This window comes from Thrips palmi, unplaced genomic scaffold (genome assembly GCF_012932325.1).
Source record: "Thrips palmi isolate BJ-2018 unplaced genomic scaffold, TpBJ-2018v1 HiC_scaffold_16, whole genome shotgun sequence".
Lineage (NCBI taxonomy): Eukaryota > Metazoa > Arthropoda > Insecta > Thysanoptera > Thripidae > Thrips > Thrips palmi.
In genome coordinates, this window is record NW_023144625.1 from 11,028,089 (window position 1) to 11,049,427 (window position 21,339).

The window sequence follows — 21,339 nt, forward strand, 5'->3', positions numbered from 1 at the left end:
TGGCCTGGCCTGGTCGAGGCCGTCATCAGCGTGCTGCAGCTACACGGCAGCCGCGGCCTGCTCGGCCTGCTACAGGAGCTCCGCGGGGCACGCCGCGGGCGCCGCGACGCACCCGGCCAGCTCCGTCTCTCTCGCACCCCTCACGGAACGCCCAGCGAGTGCGAGAGAGACTTCGGAATCGGACTCTACTAACTGCGGGACGCCGTGCTAGGGCTGCAGCGGGACGCCGGGCCCCGCGCCTATCATTCCGTAGAACGCGGCGCTGTTTCTCTCGTGTTTAACTTCTTTTTGTTCTTCTTTTTTCGCTCTGGCGTGCATTCGGTCGCAGAGATGGGATGGGAAAGGTCGAGTGGCGGAGAGGGAGAGAGAGGGAGAGAGGAAGAGAGAGGGCGCAGCGGGGCCTTCGATGCACCTTGGCAACGGCGTGGCCTCGCCCGTGACGGATCGCCCGGGAGGGAGAGAGAGAGAGAGATAAAGAGAGAGGCGCGCGATTCGCGACAAATTTGCCCTCAATTTCCGACCGTTTTCTGGAACTGAGGCCGAAGCGGCACCGAGACAAGGGGGCCGCAGGGCAGGCATCGAAGGGCGCGGGCACCCCCCCCCCCTCTCTAAGTATAGTCCTCTACTTCCTTTTCTTCCCTCAGACCCTCCCGCCGGCCGACAAATTGCATTTAATTTGAACCTTGGCTGACATTCGAAGAGAAGCAGCGCTCGGCTTACGCGTGGTTTTTTCCGGTTGTTGTTTGGTGTTTTTTCCTGCACCGTGCCCTGGCCGGGCACCGCATCGGCCACGGCCGCCATGCGCGCCATGCAGTGCGGGGCCGCAGGGCCGCCACCGTTTCTATGGGGAAAAATGCTGATTGCTTTTTGATTGAAATGGAAATGCCACGACGCAGCAGCTCGCGCTCGCAGCGCGTCCGCAAAAAAAATAAAAACCAGCAAAAACTTTTTAAACCAGACACGAAAATACTGTACGACGGCGTTAAAAAGAACGACTGGGGAAGAAGGATGGGGGACGAGGAGAAAGAAGCCTCAGCTGCTGCAATTTGGAGCCCTCTCCCCCTTTCGGCCTACCCCAATCCCAGTGGGTCCCCGTCCCCCACCGCCGCTACCGCCGCCCGGTCGACGGCCACGTCGACGGCCACCCTGTCGCCGCGACGACGCTGCACTGCACTGACTGGAACACGATCGCACTGCACTGTAGGGACGGGCCTGGTGGCGGCCGGCCGACTATACCCAGCAGCCGCAGGGCCCTGCGGCCAGGCGGACCGCCAGACCGCCAGGCCGCCAGGCCCCACCTCACTCACACAAAACACATACTCGGACGGCTCCTGCACCGCCCGAGGCCCCCGGGGCACGGAGCAGCGCGGCGAGGCGCAGGGCTGGCGGGGCCCCTCCGTGCTGCCAGGCGGCGGCGAGCCGTCGATCTATCCATCTATCCAATGGTCCTGGTGGAAACGCAGCCACCGCCAAGTGAGAAACGCAAGGCTGTGGCGGCGACATTCGGCGCGGCGGCTCCACCACGGCGACGGCGCGGACCGCATTGGCCTGGCCGGGCTGCCTTCGCGGCCTCGCCCTCCTCGGCGTGCTGGGCAGTGTGCTGGGCTGGATCCAGGCGGGATCGCTCCGACTCACTGCGAAGGCCGCAAACCGCAGGCAGCCCCACGGCCGCCGCCAGACCGCGGCACCGCGGCACGCCGACCAGGCCGACGTCGCGGACGCAGCTGCCCTGCTGGCCGTCGCCGTGGTCGTCGTCATGGTCGTCGTCGCGGTGGTGGCGCCGCCAAGCACGCTGCAGACCACTCCCCTCCCCCTCGCCCACGTCTATACCTGCACACCTGTCCGCCCTGTTCACACGTAAGTGCGTACATACGGGTGGCGCACGCACACAGACGCACCGCCGCACGCACACACACGCGCACGGCGCGCTCGTGTTGCGACGATAGAGGATTTAAATTTGCCGCCGTTAATCACTCGTAATAGCGGCCAGTAATTTATTACACGGCCCAGCGGGGCCAGCCTCCAACTCCACTCGGCGTGGGCCTCGGGCATGCCCGCCGAGCGAATCCCAACGCTGCCTCTGTCTCTCTCGCACCCCTACGCCCCGCTTCGTGAGTGCGAGGGAGACGGAGCGGGTTCAAACCGCTGGCGGGCCACCTCCTCGTCGTCCGGTGCCAGCGGCAGCGCGGCACGGCCCAGCCCTGGAGTTCACAGTTCATGGCTGGACCTTCAGCAAGGGCCCCGGCACGACAAGTCGGTTTGGCTGCACTCCACCGCCACACAGTGGGCCAGAAGCCGGTGTAGGCGGCCCAAACTCTAGACGCGTATTGAGCTCCAGAGTCGCTAAATGGGACTCGAACCGAACGTGTGACCCCACCAATGGATTGCTCTCCGAACGAGGAATCCATTGGTGGGGTCACACGTTCGGTTCGAGGCCTGCTTAGCGAATCTGGAGCTCAAAACGCGTCTAGAGTTTTGGCCTCCTCCACCGGTCTTCTGGCCCACTGTGCGCCACGGCCACGATGCCCTCCAGGCCCTCCAGCAGTCCAGCAGGCCCTCCAGGGGGATGGACGAGAGGCCAACGCGGCCCGCCCCGCCCCGCCAATAAGAAATCATTCTTCAACGAAATGACGGCGCCTTGATGAGGGCACCGGGAGGCGGGGCTGGCTGGCTGGCCTGCCTGCCTGCCTGCCTGCCTGGCGGCAGCGAAATTAAGCGCGTTCTGTTTCTCGTCTCCTTCCAGCACCTCATCACCGTCGTCGGCGCCGTCCGGGGCCCCCCGCTTCCGCCTCTTTACCAAAAAGGTCGATTATTCGATTTGGCTTGGCGGACGTCAAAAACGGGCGGCCGGGCCTTGGGCCGGGCAAGCTGCTGGCAGCCCGCTCTGCTGGCACACCGGCGGCAGGGAGCTGAAATGTCAAGCGGGGGGCAGACAGGGCGCTCTCTGCCTCTCTCGCACTCATGGCGCGGTCCGTCAGGGGAGCGACAGAGACAGAGCGACGAAGCGCGGTTCGGAATCAGTCTGCCGGCTGGCGTTGTCGGCTGGCTGGCGGTTGCGGTCCCTGGCTGTAATCGGGTTTGCGGCGCGGCCAGCCAGTGGCGTAGCAAGGCGCAGTCGAACGTGGCGGGGCGGGGCGGGGCGGGGCGGGGCGGGGGCGGAACACCTCCGTCCCGCCACTGGAAGCCACTACTGGCCGGCAAACTCATCGCCAACTCCAACAACCCCACTGCAGCGCGCAGCTTGCAGCGCTCGCTGGGGAAGCAAGAGCAGCGGTTCGCGACCCAAACATGGCGGCTGAAAATTGTCGCGACCTTACACCAAAACCTAAGTGCCTCTCCCCAGAAAAATGCGTTTCGCCTGAAAAAAAATGCACTTAGTCTGGAGAAATGCTCCAGGCCTGGGGAAATTCTCTTGACGCGAAGAAATGGACTCGGGCTGACACATGACGCGACCCCACCGGTGCTACGCCTGGCTACGCCACTGCCAGCGTGCCGTGGCGTGCCTACCTGGGCTCCGCTAGGCTCCGCTATTCAGCCTCGGCAGTGCCGCGGGGGTGCGTCGAATCCAAGCGGGACGGATTGTTCACACTTGGATTCGAATCGAACGATATCGATCAGGGCGGGGCGGGGCGGGGCGGGGCGGGGTGGGGGAGCCAGTGTAATGTGTGCGCGGGTCGTACCTGACAAAGGGACTCCTTGTTTGGCAAAGGCTGCCCGCCCCCTCCCCCTGCGCGACTTGGCCGCCGCGCCGCCGCGCCCTGCTCACTGATTCCGAGAGTCGTTTTCGTCGCTCTGTCTCTCTCTCACTCATGGGCGTGGGGCGTGCCGTATGGGTGCGAGAGCGACAGAGCGACGAAAACGACTCTCGGAACCAGTGAGCGGCTGCCCCACGCCGCGGTCGGGACGGCGAGACGGGCGAGCTTGGCGACGACGCACAGTGGGCCAGAAGACCGGTGGAGGCGGCCAAAATTCAACCCGCGTTTTGCAGAGTCGCTAAATGGGACTCTAACCCAACGTGTGACCCCAGCAATGGATTCCTCGTTCGACAAGCAATCCATTGATGGGGTCACACGTTCGGTTCGAGTCTGGCGACTCTGGAGCTCAAAAAGCGTCCAGAGTTTTGACCGCCTCCTCCGGTCTTCTGGCCCACTGTGCGACGCGAGCGCCACCCCCACCAGCAGCAGGCGGGGCGCCAACTGCACTCCAACAAGGACCCCACGACGACGACGACGGCGACGACGACGACGGCGACGACGACGCCAGGGCGCACCACCAACACAGCCCTGCGAGTGTGTGAGTCGGCGGCGAAACAACGCCAGGTCGCCGGCAGGGACGAGAAGGGCATCAGCTTTCCGATCAGGTCGCAAAGGCGGGCACCGCCTCGCAAAACGAGAGCGTACCCCGGGTGTGTGTGTGTGTGTGCGTGTGTCTGTGTGCCCAGTCGGGCGGAATGGATTCCCCCGTAGAGTCCACACACAAGGCCAAGACGGTGAGCAAACAGAATGCACCCTCGCAAAGCTTCGCCCCAAAACTGCCGCGTAGAGCAAGGCAGTCGGCTTAGACGAATCAGGCGGCCACTGTAGCTCGTCACGGACGTCACGGACACCCTGCCACGCACGCCGGGGGAGGGGGAGGGGGAGGGGGAAACAGCAGGCGAGGCCCAGACGAGGGGCAAAAAGGAGTGAAAAATGGCAAGCACCAGGCGAGCGAGCGCAAAGTGACAAATCACGACCAAAATTTAGCGCGTCAACCGGCCGGCGCGACGCAGGGCGGGGCGGGGCGGGGCGGGGTGTGTGGGGGCGTGGCCGCGCGCCGGGCCGTGTCGAGCCGCTCGGCAGTAACTCAACACCAATGCACATTCAGTAGCAGCTGCACGGCACATCCGGCCAAGGGGGGGCGGGGCGGGGCGGGGCGGGGCGGGGCACAGCCCTTCTCCCTCCCTCCTCTAATGGTCTCTGCGAAAACTGCTGCAGGCCGTGTTTTCTAGATAAGAGGCCAAATGGAAAAACAGTCCTCCGACACCTGTTCCCAAAAGGCCGCGCACTCGCTCACACTCACACACTCTGACCCAGCCAGCAGGTTGCAACGCCAAGCCCGTCCCTTTTTTAGCGGTGTAGTGCCCCGTGTCGAAACTAAGAACCACGGCATGAACGCAGCCCTGGCGCAGGCGGCATAGAATGCATGGGGTGGGCCAGCCACGGCCAGTCCGTTGGGCCGCAGACACAGGGCGAAAATATGTGGCGGCCGTCGAGGCTTGTCGAGGCGGCTGGCTGGGCCACGGCTGGGCCTGCCGGGATGACCAACAGCTGGGATGAGGAGCAAAATAAATAAAACTCGCACAAAGGCCGGAGTGGAAGGGGGCGGGACACGGCGGGACGGAGAGGACGTGCTGATTAGACAGGGATAGAGAGACGAGGAGGAGGACGACGAGGACAAAGAAGACGCACAGTGGGCCAGAAGACCGGCGGAGGCGGCCAAAACTCTAGACGCGTTTCGAGCTCCAGAGTCGCTAAATGGGACTCGAACCGAACGTAGGACCCCACCAATGGATTGCTTTCCGAACGAGGAATCCATTGGTGGGGTCACACGTTCGGTTCGAGGCCTGTTTAGCGACTCTGGAGCTCAAAACGCGTCTAGAGTTTTGGCCGCCTCCACCGCTCTTCTGGCCCACTGTGAGACGAGCAGGACGGCGACGTGCCACGACGGGGTGCGTGGACTGGGTCGAACAGCGCGCCGCCGATCGCTGGCTTCGATCTGCGATATCACACCGATACACCGCTGCACTGTGCCGGTTGCGTCAAAACGCCATTTCACCGAAATTCGCTCCGAGACTCCGGCGCGACGCACCTCGCGCCTCACCGCGCGCACCGAACCGGCGACCCGTCAAATCCCATTGTCCCGCGAACCAAGAAAAACGAAGCCAAGGAAAATAAAAAGAAATTAGGGGAGGGGATGGTGCAGTGAAATAACATCTCCAGGAGGCGGAGCGCGAGATGACGAGGACGACGATGATGATGAGGATGGTGAGGATCGAGACGGCCAGGTATGGGGCGCACCATGGGGCGCACGGACGCGCGTTGCCAGCAGAGTAACTCATCGGCAGGTAGTTGGTCCAGCCGTGCTTTTCCTGGCCTCCACGGCCGCCTGCAGCGGCTGGACCAGCGCGCTGCTGCGGGGCCACTGCTGTTTTTGTAGGCCCCTCGTCACCTCGTCGCGTCCTGCAGCAGCGCGCTGCAGGGCCCCAGGGCCCCTCCACTCCGCGTGCCTCCAGAGCGCCCGTCCACTTTGTCAAGGCTCCGGCGCACAGTGGGCCAGAAGACCGGTGGAGGCGGCCAAAACTCTAGACGCGTTTTGAGCTCCAGAGTCGCTAAAGCAGGACTCGAACCGAACGTGTGACCCCACCAATGGATTCCTCGTTCGGAGAGCAATCCATTGGTGGGGTCACACGTTCGGTTCGAGTCCCATTTAGCGACCCTGGAGCTCAAAATGCGTCCAGAGTTTTGGCCGCCTACACCGGCTTCTGGCCCACTGTGCGGCGTGTCCGCGCCATCGGCCACACTGCCACATCGGCCTGCGTGTGGCCCTCCTTGAGGCGCGCGTCCACTACACTGCCCACTCCAGCCATGGACTAGAGACCAGCACCAGCGCACGTGGTCCCTTTGTCCCGCCCATGACACATCCAAGCAGACGACACAGGAAAGGGGAAAAAATGGACACAAAAGTTGGAAGGTTGCTGCCTTGCTATTGGGGTCGTTGTTCCTGCTCCTCCTCCGCCTTGCATTGGTGAATGGCATGAAGCACCAACCTGCTTTACATTTTTCGGAGCTAAAAGTCAGTCAGGAACAAAAGGAAGCCCCGAGAGGCGAACGAAATGTTTCCGAGAAAACGGCCAGCAGACAGCTTCCACTGTATTGGCCTTCTTCACTTCTCCCCGCGACTGTACATCTTATACACAGCAAAAGAGGCTCTTGGCGGCAAACCTGACGGGTACAGTCCGGCCCAAAAGCACGGGTGGCCACTCTCCCCACCCCACTCATTTACCTCCGTAATGACGCCTCCAATGGGAACAAAGCCGACGCCGGAATGGAATCTGAATAACAAATCCGAACAGGGAGAGAAAAAACGGGAAAAAACAGGCGCGAATTAGATGGACAATGGCCTTTTTTCGGGCCAGGCGCTATATAGATTTGTGACAAGAAGGGGAGAGCGGCCGAGCATGGAGAGGGGAAAGGGGGGGGGGGAATTAATGCTGCAGCGGAAAGGTGCACCGCCACGACGTTGGCGCCGGCCTGGCTACGCCACTGTAGGAACGCGGCCCAACCCTTTCCCGCCGAGCCGCCGAGCGAAGCGCGGAGCCCCACAAAGTGCTTCCTATTCGCCCAATCATTTTTCCTGACGCGCTGGATATTAATAAATGGTGTGCTGGCGCAGGAAACCGCGGCTCAGCTATCACGCCCCCCCTCCTCCCTTTCTCAATCCCCCCCTTCCCTTCGGAGCCCGTCCCGCGGAAAGGGGGCGTATCTCGCGAGGCCGATATGGCATTCCTCTTGGCCTCGTGGCCACGCGCGCCGCAGAGGAGAAATATACGCCACTTCAAGTTGCCAAAGTCGGCGCAATTTCTCATAAATCGCGACCGATGGCGGCGGTGGCGTGGCGGCGCGGCCGGCTAACCTTTCCGGTCTCGCCGACGACGACGACGACGACGCGACGCCGGCGTGGCTTTCGCCGCGACACGACCGCCAAGACGTCGCCGTCGTCGTCGTCGGGGACGTGCCGTCCGCGGTGTCCGCGGCCGCAGAGCCGCTCGCCCGGCTCAAGTTTCCGCGGTGCAAGTTTGTGCGCGCGGCGCGGCCGACGCCTCGGCCGCAAATCACAGGCCGCCGCCAAAGACCGAGGCAAACATTCCATAAAAGCATGACTTAGCCCGCGAGCCGTTTTGGAATCGGCCCAAGCAGGCGAAGCAAGCTGGCCGAGCGAGGTGCGAGCAGCACCCAGCAGTCGCGCCGGCGTGCAGGTATGGCCTCGCATTCATATTCATATCCACATCCAGGCTGGCCGGGCCGCGTGTACTAAACCCCAAGCGCGGCGTGGGGTAGCCCCGGTTAGGCCCGCCACGGCGAATTTCTCTCCACCCCATACCGTCCCATCGGCCGAGCGGTACTGAGTCGCCATTTCCGCGCTCCTACCCGGCCTCAGAGTCTGGCATGGGGAACCAGCTCGACGCACTGCGCCCGCTGCGCCCGCTGCGCCGCGAACGAGGGCGGCATCTTCGTGTTGCGACCGGCGCGATCCCTGACCCCGACCCCCCTCGGCCCCCGCCGCCGCACTCCAGCTGGCTCGTCCGCCGCCCGGCCGCCTCCATGCCCGGCGGCGGGCTGCGGCTCGGACTCCATGATGGCCTCCCTGATGGCCACCACCACCACAGGCATTCCTCCGTCCGAGCGCGGCCGAGCCGAGCACCAGGACGTCGAGAGACAAAGGGCCCGCCAGCAGCCACGCGATCCTCGGCCTCCTCGACGTCGTCCCCCGGGCCCTGCCAAGGCCCTGCCAAGGCCCTGCCGCCCTCGGGGCCCTCCGTCACTGCCACTGCACGCCATCGCCGTCCCTCGTCTTCGATTCGGATCGGATCGCGTTCCCCGTTCCGAGCTCGCCGCCGCGCCGCCCGGCAACAAGAGGAGGAGGAACTCCAACTCCAGCTCGGCGCGCGGCCTGGCCGTGGCGAGCCGCGCCGGTCGAGGGCCAGTGCCGGGCATATCCCGGACAAGGGGTTCAATTCAATGAGTCTCTGAGCAAACACCGCCCCGCGGCCCTGCGACGCGGGGGCCGACGAGGGGCCCGACGGGGTGGGGGCACAGCGGGGCCTTTCAGCGCGCCGGTTTAGTTTCAGGTCTCCTGCACTGCACACCCATTCCGACATTCGCTGTCTCCCTCGCACTAATGTGCCGTCCTGTAGGGGTGCGAGACAGACAGCGTCGGAACGCTGTTGTTGGAAATCACTGCGCGCAGCCCGCACTCCGCCATGCTCACCATGCTCGCTGCACAACGCCCCTTCACACGCGGAAGTGGGGGGGGGGGCTCGCCGTGCTCGCAGACGGTTTGCAGACGGCCGGCGGACGGGCGGGCGCAGCGGCGCAGCGCAGGCAGCCACGCGGGCGGCGGGCGTGGCGGAGAGCGGAACGCGGGTCACGGGCAGTCACCGCCGCCGCGCCGCCCCGCCGCTGCAGCCAGCCGCCAGCCGCGGTACGGAGTCCGCCTCGCCTCGCCTCTCGGCCGGCAGTCGGCAGGCAGCCCATGGGTCCCATGGGCTGCAGCCCAGCCCAGCCCAGCCACCTGCACAGACGGCGCGCGCCACGCACGCCAGAAATCCGCCAGCCTTTCGACTCCTTTTGTCAGTGGACGACTCGACGGCGAGCTTCGCAGGCAGAGGAACAGCCGGGCCGGGCGGCCGGGCAGGGCACTACACCGGAAACCGCACGCACGGCCGGCACCACGCGCTTCACCACCACGGCGGCGGGGCCAGGCGGGACGGCCTGGTCTGAAAAGCCACCGCCATCTCACCGCCCCATCGGAGAAACCGGCCGTTTCGGCAACAGCGAGCGAGCGGTCCACTGGTCCACCGCGTCGTCGTGGTCGTCGTGGACTCCAGGAACCGGTCAACGGCCGCGCCCTGTGCAACCAGGAACGCGGCTAGACCACGGCCTCGATGTTCGTCGCCGACGCGCCAGCGCGCGAGCTATGCAGGCGATGCAGCCACGCATCGGGGACACGGACACGATCCTCGTGCCATCCATTCCCCCAGACACACCAAAGTCCGAAGCTCAGCCGCGCCGACTATGGACGACCGGTCAAGAGCAGCTTGGCCGGCAACCCGAGCCAAGTACGGCCCCGGCCAGCGCGCGCCCCACGGCCCCTCGGTGGGGCCCGCCCCGCCCCGCCCCGCCCCGCCCCGCCCCAACCAGCCACCAGGAGGACCACAAAAGCTACTTTACTCTTTGCTGGTTTACAATGACGGCGCGCCATTCGGCCCACGGCAAGCCGTCGGCAAGCCGGAGCATTCAGGATAGAAGAAAGGACGGGCACAGGCCCAGAGGCTGCCAGAGGCTGCCAGGGGCACGCCACTGGTATGGTGGCACGCCACGCCCCGGCACATCCCGGCCAAAAGTTGCTGCGCTCCCAGCGAGACACGAATAGCGAACATAAGAACAACAACCGAACCAGCGGGCTAATGTATGGACCCTCGCAACCTTGCGCCGAGCCAGCCAGGCGGCCTGGCGAGCAGGCAGGCGAGCAGGCAGGCGAGAGCAACCAGGAGCAACCCCGCGGGAGAGGAAGAAGGAAAACCCCCGCGACAAGGAAACTCTAATCCGATGAATGAATGAGGCCACTGACTCCACAAGCTTCCTTTTCCATAAATTGGAATACTCTTACGGCAGCCAGGTCAAGAGGCTCCCCGCGTCGCGGTGCAGTGCAGTCCGCGGCCCGCAGTACGTAGACCGATTCCGACGCTCTGTCTCTCTCGCACTCACGGGGCGTCCGGGAGAGGTGCGACAGAGACGAAAACGACTCTCAGGCTGCAGTCCGTGGGACTCATTCGGACTCATTTCGACCGCCGGCTGCTCGATTCAGCGATTCAGCGTGCCCTCTCGCCCGTGATAAGTCGTCGCGCCGTCCCTCTCGCACCCCTGCGGCCTTCGGAACGCCCAGCGAGTGCGAGAGAGACGGAGCGACGCAAGGCGAGCGACGAGAGTACTGCTGGGAATGCTGCGGCACGGCCTGCACGGCCTGCACGGCCTGCACCGCCACCGCCCGGCAAGGCGAGGCCGCCGAGGCCGGCGAGGTGACGACGGGAGCCTCATTTGGCGTCCGGGCTGCTCCCATCCGCTGGCGGTGCTGCGCGCTGCGCCGTGCTACGCCGCGCTACGCGCCATAAGGGTGACGGGTTATAAAACTGGTTACGAAAAAGGAAACGCGGACATTAACATAGTCCTACACGCTTTTGGGCAGCCGGGCCGCGGACGAATGCAGCAGGATGCTGCGGGGAGAAAGCTCGGGCAGGCCGGCGACGAGGACGACGACGACGACGTGCGTGGAGGACGACGACGACCTGGGCCCCAGTCCAGAGCAGGCGAAAAACTAGAGTGTCCAAGGACGGGAACAGGTTCAGGAGCCCGAGGAGTTCATGGGTTAATAGACCCGCCTCGCTTGGGCCCGCGCAGGATCCGCTCGACGGGTTCATAAACTGCACGGCCTGCACGGCCGGCACGGCCAGCTTGTTGCAGAGACGGGTTCATTATGGCAGCGCGGAGTGAACCGCGGCAAAATCATTAGCATGGAGTGCGCGGAGCACTCTTGGAGCAGTGGCGCGCAAAAATCCCTCCAGTGCCACGAGGACGACGACGACGATGACGACGGGGAGGTTCAAGCCGTGGGACCGCTCGGGGTGTATTAGGCAGAGGCAGATCCAGTATGCAAAGTTGAAATGAATACAGCGGGCTCCACGTCCAGGAATGCCGACGACCCCACGGCCACCATGCAGCCACCCACCCCCCTAACAGCAGCACTCCCCTGCGCACTTATATCGATACTCTCGAAACTCGTCGAGATGCGCGATGCGCCGCGCGGTCCTCGCGGAACCACTTTCACAAACATCCCTCCCTCCCTCCCGGCCAAATCACATTTCCTATCGGGGGATTTATTTTCTTTCCATTTCCAGGACGGTAAACCAGGCTCGGACTGGCCCCCAAAAGGCCCCGGCGGATAAGACCGCAAAAGGCCACCGATCATCATTGTTTTTTACCCTTCATGACCAACTTTGTGAAGCTAACGCTCCCAAACTATTTGCGGTCAATAGCCTTCCCGTACAGGACATGAAAGAGTAGGGTCTTAAGAATTCTAGGACGTCGAGGGAGGCCTTTTACGGCAACTAGATTGGACACAGTGGCCGCCCAAAGTCAGTAAAATCAGCAAATTTCCAAGATTCGACCACTTTTTGACCAACTTGGTCCCAAAATCGTTGCGGTCAAAGGCAAAATCGTTGTGGTCAACGTCTTCCCGATACAGGGCATGAAAGAGTAGGGTCTTCAGAATACTAGGACGTCGAGGGAGGCCTTTTACGGCAACTAGATTGGACACAGTGGCCGCCCAAAGTCAGTAAAATCAGCAAATTTCCGAGATTCGACCACTTTTTGACCAACTTTGGTCCCAAATCGTTGCGGTCAAAGGCAAAATCGTTGTGGTCAACGTCTTCCCGATACAGGGCATGAAAGAGTAGGGTCTTAAGAATACTAAGGCGTTGAGGGAGGCCGTTGGCCGCAACTAGATCGGACGCAGTGGCCGCTCAAATTCAGCGAAAACGGCTACTTTCGGAGATTCAATCACTTTTTGTGACCAACTGGCCCCGGCATATTTTTCTGCCCGTCTGCTCTGGCCAGTCCGAGCCTGCGGTAAACTCCTAACAAGCGCGTCGGGCGCCGTCCTGGAGGCGGAGGACACGAAGAACAGCGTGTCGAAAGACGGGGAACTTCAGCCGGGGGTGATCCACCCCCTGGCAGGCCAGGGTTTCGAAGGTCTCCTGGAACGAGGCTCCGCTCAGGCCGCTCCTAGATCCGCCCCTGGACCCGCCCCCCGCGAATGCACCTGCAGCTTGCGCTGGCTTGCGCCACGGCTGCAGCTGCCTTATCGCAGAGATAACAGCTTGCTTGCCGATGACGTCATTCGCGGCCCGATGATGACGGACCGTGACGGACCAACGCCACTTTTTTGTCCATTTTTTTGTTCCAGTGTGTCGGCCGCTGGACGGGCGTTACTCTGACTGGCTGCGCCGCGGCTGCCCCGACGAGTTTTCGTTAATATCCTGGGTGCTGGGCAGTGCTGGGTGCCGCTGGGTGCCGCTGGGTGCGCAGCCTGGCCACGGCTCGCAGCCACACAAACTCGCGCCGCGCCCGGCTTTATGCCAAAGCAGTAAAGATGCACATCGCGTCGTTAAAACGGAATCGTCAAGCTAACGACGAAGAGGAGGAGGAGGAAGAGGATGCGTGGGAGGGGGGGAGGAGCACCCCCGCAACAACGCCCGCAACGCCACAATGGTCCAAGTGGCCAAAAATGTTTCCAGTGTTGCCACCGTTGCCACGTGGTCTCGCCTGTCAAATGGGGCAGCGGCGCACCATGCGGCGCACCATGCGGCGCACCATGCGGGACACGTTCCGATACGTGATACCGTACCGCCTCACTGCTGTTCCACTGCTGTTCCGTCGTCTCGTCCGTCGAAGGCAGGCGAGGCAGTAGGCGCCCCTCCACCGCACTGCACGGTTCCGTCAAAGAGCGCAGCAGAGCGGCCCTGTTGTTTCGTCAAATGGGGCCGTGGTGCCTCATTCAAGCATCCTCAGCGACGTTGCCGGGTGTACTATACTCACCAACTTGCAGCACGTGATCCACGCATCCCGACTCGAGCAGTTTTAATCCTTTATAGAACGACAGGTTGGGGTCGGCGCTGGCGCTGACGGCGGGCACCCGGGACAGCGACGAGTACATGCAGATGTCGCGCTCGTCGCGGGGGAACGACCAGAAGATGACGCGGCGCTGCACGGGCTCGGGGATGCGGGCGTACCGCTCCTCGATCCGCTGGAAGGGGATGTTCTCGGCCACGATCTTGGCCGTGATGTCGAGCAGCGTGTCAGGGCTGCGCTCGCAGCAGCGGTACCGCCCGCTCGGCCCGGCGCCACCCCCGCCAGGACCACCCGGGGGACCCGCGTCCAGGAAGGCGGGGTGGCCAACGCGAGAGCAACACAATCGCTTGGCCCCCGCCATGCTGGCGACACTCGCACACACGCACACACACAGACACTCGCACTGCACGCACACACTGCACTGGGCGCGGCGCGGGTGGGACTCTGCCAGGGACTGGCACGCACGCGGCGTAGGGCGCGGCACGCACGCACTGCCTCGCGGTGCTCGCTCCTCGCGACGTCACGCAGCACTGAGGAGAAGGAGAAGGCAAGGCTTCTCCCTGCCTGCCTGCCTGCCTGGCTGCCTGGCCGGCTGCAGCAGCGGTCACGCTCTGCGCATGCGCGCCGCGCCGCACCGCGGTGGTGGGGGGGCGTCGCGGGGCGTAGCGGGGGTGGCGCGGGGAGACTCAATCACAGCTGACGAGCCTGCTGGCTGCCAGCTCGCCTGGCCGCCTGGCCGGTCCGCGTAGCGGCGTAGCGGCGTTTGTTTATACTCTCCACATGTTATGGAGGCGCGGGGCGCGGCGCGGGGACGGCGGGGCGCGCCTCCCCCTCCACTCCCCACCCCCCGCTCCGCCCGCTCCGCCACTGCCGCTGCAGCCGCCGCCACTGCGTAAGGTGCGGCGCCGACAAAGCACACAGTGGTGAATGGTGGGGAGGGGTGGGGAAGCGGTGGGAAACAGGGTAAAGTGTCGGAGTGGGCGGCGCGGGGCTGCGCGGGGCTGCGCGGCGCGAAGCGAGTGGCGAGTGGCCCTGAGTGCGACCACCAGCGGGGCCCCCGCCAAGCCCCGCACCGCGGTGCCTCCACGTCCATGGTGCCGCGCCGAACAGAGTCACTCCACGGCCTTCTTGCAGAGCATTGCAGAGCATTGCAGAGCGCTTCCGAGTCCGGGGGCAGCCATTGCCATTGCGAGGCGAACCGAGCGAACTACAGTCGAGGTGCCTGGTCGGCTCGGCTACTCGGCCTCCCTTTCCGAGCCCCTTTGGGGGCAATGGTGTTTCCAGAGGCCCCGGATGGGCTGGTTTCCTCGGTGCTCATGTCGGCCACGCGTGTGCAAAGCGTCGCCCCCACCCCGCCCCTGTTTTATGCCCCCCCCCCCCCGCATCCGACAGCTGTATGGAAACTGCAACAAACGGTAATTAGTCATTACGGCCCCGTTTATTCCACGCGATAATTGGCGCCCTCCTGACCAGTGGCGCGGCGCGTGGCGCGGCTGGCCGTCCGTCCGTCCGTCTGTCTGTCTGTCTGTCTGTCTGTCTGTCTGTCTGTCCTGTCTGTCTGTCCGTCTGCCTGCCTGCCTGTCTGTCTGTCTGTCTGTCTGTCTGTCTGTCTGTCTGCCAGTCTGTCTGTAGCGTGGTCCTGGAAGGTCCTAATGGAAAGGCTCGCCGTCCAGACCTGAGGTTAGGTTAGGCTAGCGATGGAACGGCGGTCACGGTGTCCTGTCATTCGCCGATGGACCCTTTTTGTACTGTGCGCAGCTCTGCGAGCGGCAAGAGGAGGCGACCGTCGGCATGCGCTTCTTCTTGGCGTCGGGCGTGGGTGTGAGGGCGCGGCCCGCCGCCAAGTGCTTCCGAACAATCAGTCCATCGCTCTGTCTCTCTCGCGTATATCAATGCGACAGAGACAGACAGAGGGTCGGAACGGCTCGGGCATGGGGCCGAGACCGTGCGGATGGAGATGGGCGTTTGGCTGCGTTTGGCCCACGCTAGCCAGAAGAAAAGCGCCGAGTGAGCGAGGCAGCGAAGTCCAAGAGGCGCCGCCGCAGCCAGCAGGGCCAGCACACAGTGGGCCAGAAGCCGGTGGAGGCGGCCAAAACTCCAGACGCGTTTTGAGCTCCAGAGTCGCTAAATGGGACTCGAACCGAACGTGTGACCCCACCAATGGATTGCTCTCCGAACGAGGAATCCATTGGTGGGGTCACACGTTCGGTTCGAGTCCTGTTCAGCGGCTCGGGAGCCCAAAACGCGTCCGGAGTTTTGGCCGCCTCCACCGGTCTTCTGGCCCACTGTGCAGCAGGGCCGTGGCCGCCGAGGCCGCCTGGCAGCTTAGGCAAAAAGTGGCCGCCGCCACTCGACTTGGGAGAGGCTGGACGCAGCACCGCCATGGCGCGCCATGTTACCGCAGCAGCGTGCCAGAACGGATGGGGAACGAAAAGCAGCGAGCCGTCGGCGTCCGCGCGCCGCCGGTCGCACAAAGAAAGGAACTAAGGAACCACCAAATAGGAGGGCAGCCAGCCAGCCAGCCAGCGAGCCGCGCCTCCGCTCCGCACGCTCCGCCCCGGACGACAGCCCCGACACACCGCGCCAGCACAGCCGCCAGCGTTGTCATGACAGCGTGTTCGTGTTTCTTTCGCGTTTTTTTGCCGGTTGGGAAATAAAGGATTGTGTGGCGAACTGGAGGAGGAGAGCGTCTGCTTTCCTCCTGTCACTCGATTCAGGACGCTGACAGACCATCGTCGTCGTCGTCCGAGTGACGGACGACGGACGGACGGCACACACACATACGCTTACTTACCACACGCACACGCTCCCGCGCGCCACCCGCATCACCGCGCGCAGGTCGCGAAGCTCAGCGCCTCCCCCTTCTCTGGCCCAACGGCCCCAACCCCCCAGCGCACCTTTCCGGCGAGTTTATTTCTAACGGAGCCCCCGCGCCCCAGCCAGGCCATCCAGGCCATCGCACCCTATCGCGAGTCCTGATTGGCTGTCGCGGCCGCTCCGTCGGCCAATGCGGTTCCAGAGGCCTTCCAGGCCGGCTGCCCCAGGGATATGCTCGCCCTGCTTTACGAGATGCGTTTGAGGACTTCCTGGAGAAGAGGGTGATTTTCTCGCGTGACACGCCAGGCGGACGCCATGGGGGCACCGCACCGCACCGCGCGGCACCAGGGATGTGGGCCATAGGACCGTAGAGCCGCGGGGGATAAGGGGGGATGAGTAAAGAAGGGATGAGATGAAGGAACCCGGAGGAGAGGTTGATCCAGCAGGCTGCTTTCGAAGTTTTCGTCGCAGCGCCTACGACGCGCGCCGCACGGGAGCGAGAGAAACGGAGCGACGAACGAGAGCACCGTTCGAAAGCGGCCCGGCCCGAGCGCGTGAGGTGTGTTGAAGTGCGCGGGGGCAAAAACGCGCGAGACAGCCGGAGCAGCAACAGCCGGACGGGACGGGAAAGGAGGAGTGCGGGTAAAATGGTGGTGAAAGAGGAAGAGCATAATGGAATGCGTAGGAGGAGAGAGAGACAAGTTCCATTGTGCCATGCAGCCATGAAACATTGTTGCTGGATTGTCAATAGGAGACGTACAATGGGGCGCCCCCTGATCCCTAGCAACGCAATCGCACTATTGATCTTGGCAGACACCCCGCCACGCCCCTCCCGCCCCTCCAGCCGCGCGCTACCGCCATACAAAGCGCATTTTCTGTAAACGAGCGTCCGCCTGTTTGCCTGCCTGCCTGCCGACCGAATTCAAATCGACAGCTTCGGGCGACAAAGTCGCGGAAACAGTCGGGGCGGCGGGCGGGTCGCGGACCGCAGTCGGGCACAGCACACGTGGAATCACCAAAAAGGTTAGGTTAGTTTCTTTCCGTGTTTTTGAACGCTCTGCAGGATATGCCGTCTGCATCAGCGAATCGGGAAGGCGACTTTCGACAACTTTCATTTCGAATCCCTCCCGTTAGTATTTCACTAAATTTTGATACATGTTTTCACTCGCCGCCCGGCTGACGTTTTGCACTGCGAGAAACTCGGGGCTGCTCTTGCTTTAGGCCAGCGTGACGTGGTCAGCTGGCGTAGGCGCGGTCACGGGGGACTCGGGGGAGGCCGGCACGACGGGCACGATGGCGGTGCCCGAGGACGCCGTCGGGTTGGAGGCCGTGGCGGCGGTCGCGGACGCGGCGGCGGTGGCGGTGGCCTGCGCGGTGGACGCCGAGTTGACGGTCTCGATCGGCTTGAGGGAGAGCTGGTAGGTGGTGAAGGTGCCGTTGGGGTTGGAAGCGACGACGACGCCGGCGCCTGCTGCAGTGCCCTGCAGCGGATACGGAACCAGTCCGCCGAAGCCGTTCCCGAAGCCGTTTCCGAAGCCGTTTCCGAAGCCGTTTCCAAAGCCGCCGCCGAAGCCGTTGCCGAAGCCATTCCCGAAGCCGCCGCCGAAGCCGAAGCCGCCACCGAAGCCGGGGAAGTAGGGGAAAGGCGCGACGGGCATCGGCGGGGGCGGAGGCGCCAGGCCGAGCAAGACCTTGGTCACGGGGTTCAGCGCCTTGGGGCTGAAAACGGGTAAAAGATAAGAGCCCAGTCAAGACTGACGGGGACTTCGACCCCGTCCGGCCGTCGCGCAGCCAGTAACACTTACTCCACCGCAATGAGGCCGTGCGCGTGGAGGTACGACTTGACGTGCTCGTCCAGGATCTCGACGGCCGGGCTCCCTGAAACAACGAACGTCAGGGGTAGGGTAACAGACACGAATGAAGATCGTCGACGGGGAGGTGCGTGGGGCCGTTCGGACTGGAACACCAAGAACAGCCCTCGCTGGCATCGCGGTTTTGCAACCCCAGCCCACCCTCAGCGCGAGGCCGCCCCGCGGGCCGCCCCGCCCCCCAAGCTCGCACCTGCGGCCCACAGTGGGCCAGAAGACCGGCGAAGGCGGCCAAAACTCTAGACGCGTTTTGAGCTCGAGAGTCGTGACATTGGACTCGAACCGAACGTGTGACCCCACCAATAGATTCCTCGTTCGGAGAGCAATCCATTGGTGGGGTCACTCGTTCTGTTCGAGCCCCATTCAGCGACTCTGGAGCTCAAAACGCGTCTAGAGTTTCGGCCGCCTCCACCGGTCTTCTGGCCCACTGTGCGGCGGCCTCGGCCTCGGCTTTACCGCACCCCGCCGCCGTAGGCCGTAACCGTGCGAGGCGAGTTGTGTGGATAGTTGCAGAGCCAATGGACGGGCGGCGCGGCGGCACGGCGGCGCAATCGACTGGAAGGCGGAGGGCCTCCGTCTCTCTCGCACCCCCGCGGGCCCGTGGCTCGCCCCACGAGTGCGAGAGAGACAGAGCGATCCGCTCTCCTCACTTACGACCGAAGTGATGCCGAGGCAGGGCGGAGCAGAGCGCTCAGGCGAGAGGGGCAGTATCCGCGCTCAGCCAATTATGCAACGCAGGCGAAACCCGCGCTTCATTTGGCGGGAAAAAAAAGAGGGGCCGGGGAATCGGCGCTCGCTGACACGCTGGAAGTGGAGGCCTCACCGTCGCGGAGCACTGTCGCCTGGGCCGCGATGGCCGCGGCGAGCAGCAGCAGGGGCAGCATGTTGGCGGTCATGGCGTCGGACCCGTCGGACACTGCACTGCGCGCGAGCGCACTCCGCTTTATAAGTGCGCCCGCGTCACGCGCCCCGAAGGCGGAGCGATACTGCACTGTGGGGTCGTCACTCCGAAACGCGACTGTCTCTCTCGCACGCCGACGCGACGGCCCATGAGTGCGAGAGAGACAGAGACTGTACGGAATGACACCGCTGTGCTTGCCGCTAATGGTCGCGATAGCTTCAGCGACCATCGGCCCGTTCGGCCCGGAGACTCCAGCGGCTCCGTCTTGACAGTGTCTTGACCGGTCTTGACAGTGTCTTGACGTGGACGTGGCTCAAGGGCTCTGCGTTCTGCATCGAATACATGGTGTGCCAACGGATTCCTCCTTCGAAGGGCAACCCATGAGTGCCGTCATTTGATTAGTTCCATTCTCTCTCGCACTCGTCCGACACGCCCCATGCTCCGGAATGGCTTCTCGGCAGGCCGACAATCCTTAGAATGACGACACAGTCCGACCTCGCTCGCCACCCCGGACCCTCCAAGACCAAGTCCAGGACCCTGGAGCCGCGGGGCCTTCCCTTTGCCCGCGTCTGCCCGCCTTTGGCTACGGTCCAGTTCAATGGCGAGGAAAACACCTTCAAGTGAAAGCTCTATGTAGTCGTCTGCTTTTATCGGGGTGCTCTCAGGTGGGTGAGTGCCCCCCTCCTCCTGCTCACTGGGCTGGACTGGAGGGGGTGGCTTCGAATTCAGCGACGGGCGTGTTCCAAATAGAAGAGGCTCTCGCGAAGGGTACCCAAACGTAAGTACTACTCAGCGGTGCGGACTGGCAGTGTCACGACGAAGAGCGCCGTCAGCTGCGGCAGGGTCGTCGCACCAAGGTGGCACCAAGACGGCCGGGCCGGCAGGGTGGTCTGGTGCAGCACTCCGCAGCCCCGCGGCGCTCGGACTTCCCCCTTCCCAGCTATTCCCGGGTTTACAGCGTCGGAGGGTGAGAAATTCCTCGGCACCTCTCTTCCTCTCTCGCACCGCGTCGTCCCGGCGATCCACCTTTGTACATTCCGCTCGGCCGGCAGGTAGGCGCCAACGGCACCGAAAAAAAGGGCGTCGGTTGTAAAGCGGACCAATTGACGGGGCATTTTTCGTCGAGCTCGCAGCAACTCGCAGCCGCCGCGTTTTACACCGGCCGGCGTTTTCTATCGTTTCTCCCTTTTTTGTTGCGGTTTTTCTTTTATTTGTGGCGGCCCTGGCGGCCCGCCCCGACGGGTAGGCCGGGCGCGGGGCGCCTTTACAGCGTGGTGGCGCCTTGCCGGCGCGGCCAGGTCGGCAGCCCTGGACCTCCCTGTCGCCGCACCGGCCTCTGGGCGCCGCTCCCCTGTGGAAGCCACGGAGAAGACCAGCCTCACACCCGTAATTGCATCATAATTACGCCATCATAAATAACGAGAGCGCGGTGGATGGCATGGACAGCCCAACGATAGCCCTACTTCGGCCTGGCCGCCACTATGTATTCAAAGCGAGGCGGCGCGGCGGCGGCCGAGGATTCCGAGCGGCCACGCTGGAGCAGCTCCCAATATTCCCCTCTAGATTCTCAGTGTACATTCACGGTCGCAGATTTTCAGTTGATTTTCCAACCTATCTGGAAGGCGTCAGCAGATTTTTGGCGCACGAGTGGACGAGGGTCAGGCGCGTCAGGCGCAAAAGCAGCGCAGCGGCCTTACTCGCGCGCGTGAGGTGAGCAGGGCCGCACGGCCCGGTGGGCTCTGGAATTATGGGAACAGTGCCCCGGTAATTGGAGTTGGGCTCATTCCTCGTTCCTTCGGAAGTGGATCGGCCAGTCTGGACGTCTGGCTCGGTCTGGAGGCTCCAGCGCCCTCAGCGCTCCAGTCTGTAAAGCCCGGTGGCGGTGCGGCCGGCGCGGCGGGCGTGGCCACCTCACCACACCTCCTTGGCTCCGGCGTTGCGGCTCGGCTGCTCCAGTGGCCGACACCCAAGAACAAGAAAGTTGGCCCCGGGCGACCCATACATACCCGACAACTAACCGGGGTACTCTCCTTTAGGCCTTTAGGACGGCCGGCTTCGCGCCGCGCGGCTCTCTGGTCGAGACGCCGCGAGCAGCTCCTACACCGTCTACCTCGGAACGCCCCGTGGGCACCTGCTGCTCATCACGGTGAAGGCAGAAAGAGGTTTCCTCTTATTTCCCAGGGCAGGAGGCAGATTGACGTTGCACGGCTCACCGCGTCTCCATCCAATCTCAGGGCAGGTCATCACCATCCTCCAAAACCAACTTGCACTTGGGACTTCCCTCATATGTCATTTAAAACACCTCTCT

General features: G+C 63.7%; 2 protein-coding genes across 2 annotated transcripts in view; both read right to left on the reverse strand.

Moving 5' to 3' along the window:
* The window catches only part of LOC117643001 (zinc finger SWIM domain-containing protein 5-like), a 67,627-nt gene extending 53,748 nt beyond the window's left edge, over nucleotides 1-13,879 (reverse strand). Inside the window, exon 1 of the mRNA XM_034381638.1 lies at nucleotides 13,413-13,879. Within this exon, the coding sequence (XP_034237529.1) occupies nucleotides 13,413-13,806 (394 nt within the window). The 5' untranslated portion in view covers nucleotides 13,807-13,879. The remainder of the gene's footprint in view (nucleotides 1-13,412) is intronic.
* A 2,628-nt stretch (nucleotides 13,880-16,507) lies between these two features.
* On the reverse strand, nucleotides 16,508-19,028 carry LOC117643002 (probable H/ACA ribonucleoprotein complex subunit 1). Its single transcript, XM_034381639.1, has 4 exons — nucleotides 18,954-19,028; nucleotides 18,068-18,140; nucleotides 17,654-17,981; nucleotides 16,508-16,531 (listed from the first exon to the last, which is right to left on the reverse strand). Exons 1-4 carry the CDS (start codon nucleotides 19,024-19,026, stop codon nucleotides 16,508-16,510), a joined length of 498 nt encoding a protein of 165 aa, XP_034237530.1. The 5' UTR covers nucleotides 19,027-19,028.
* Nucleotides 19,029-21,339: the final 2,311 nt, after the last annotated feature.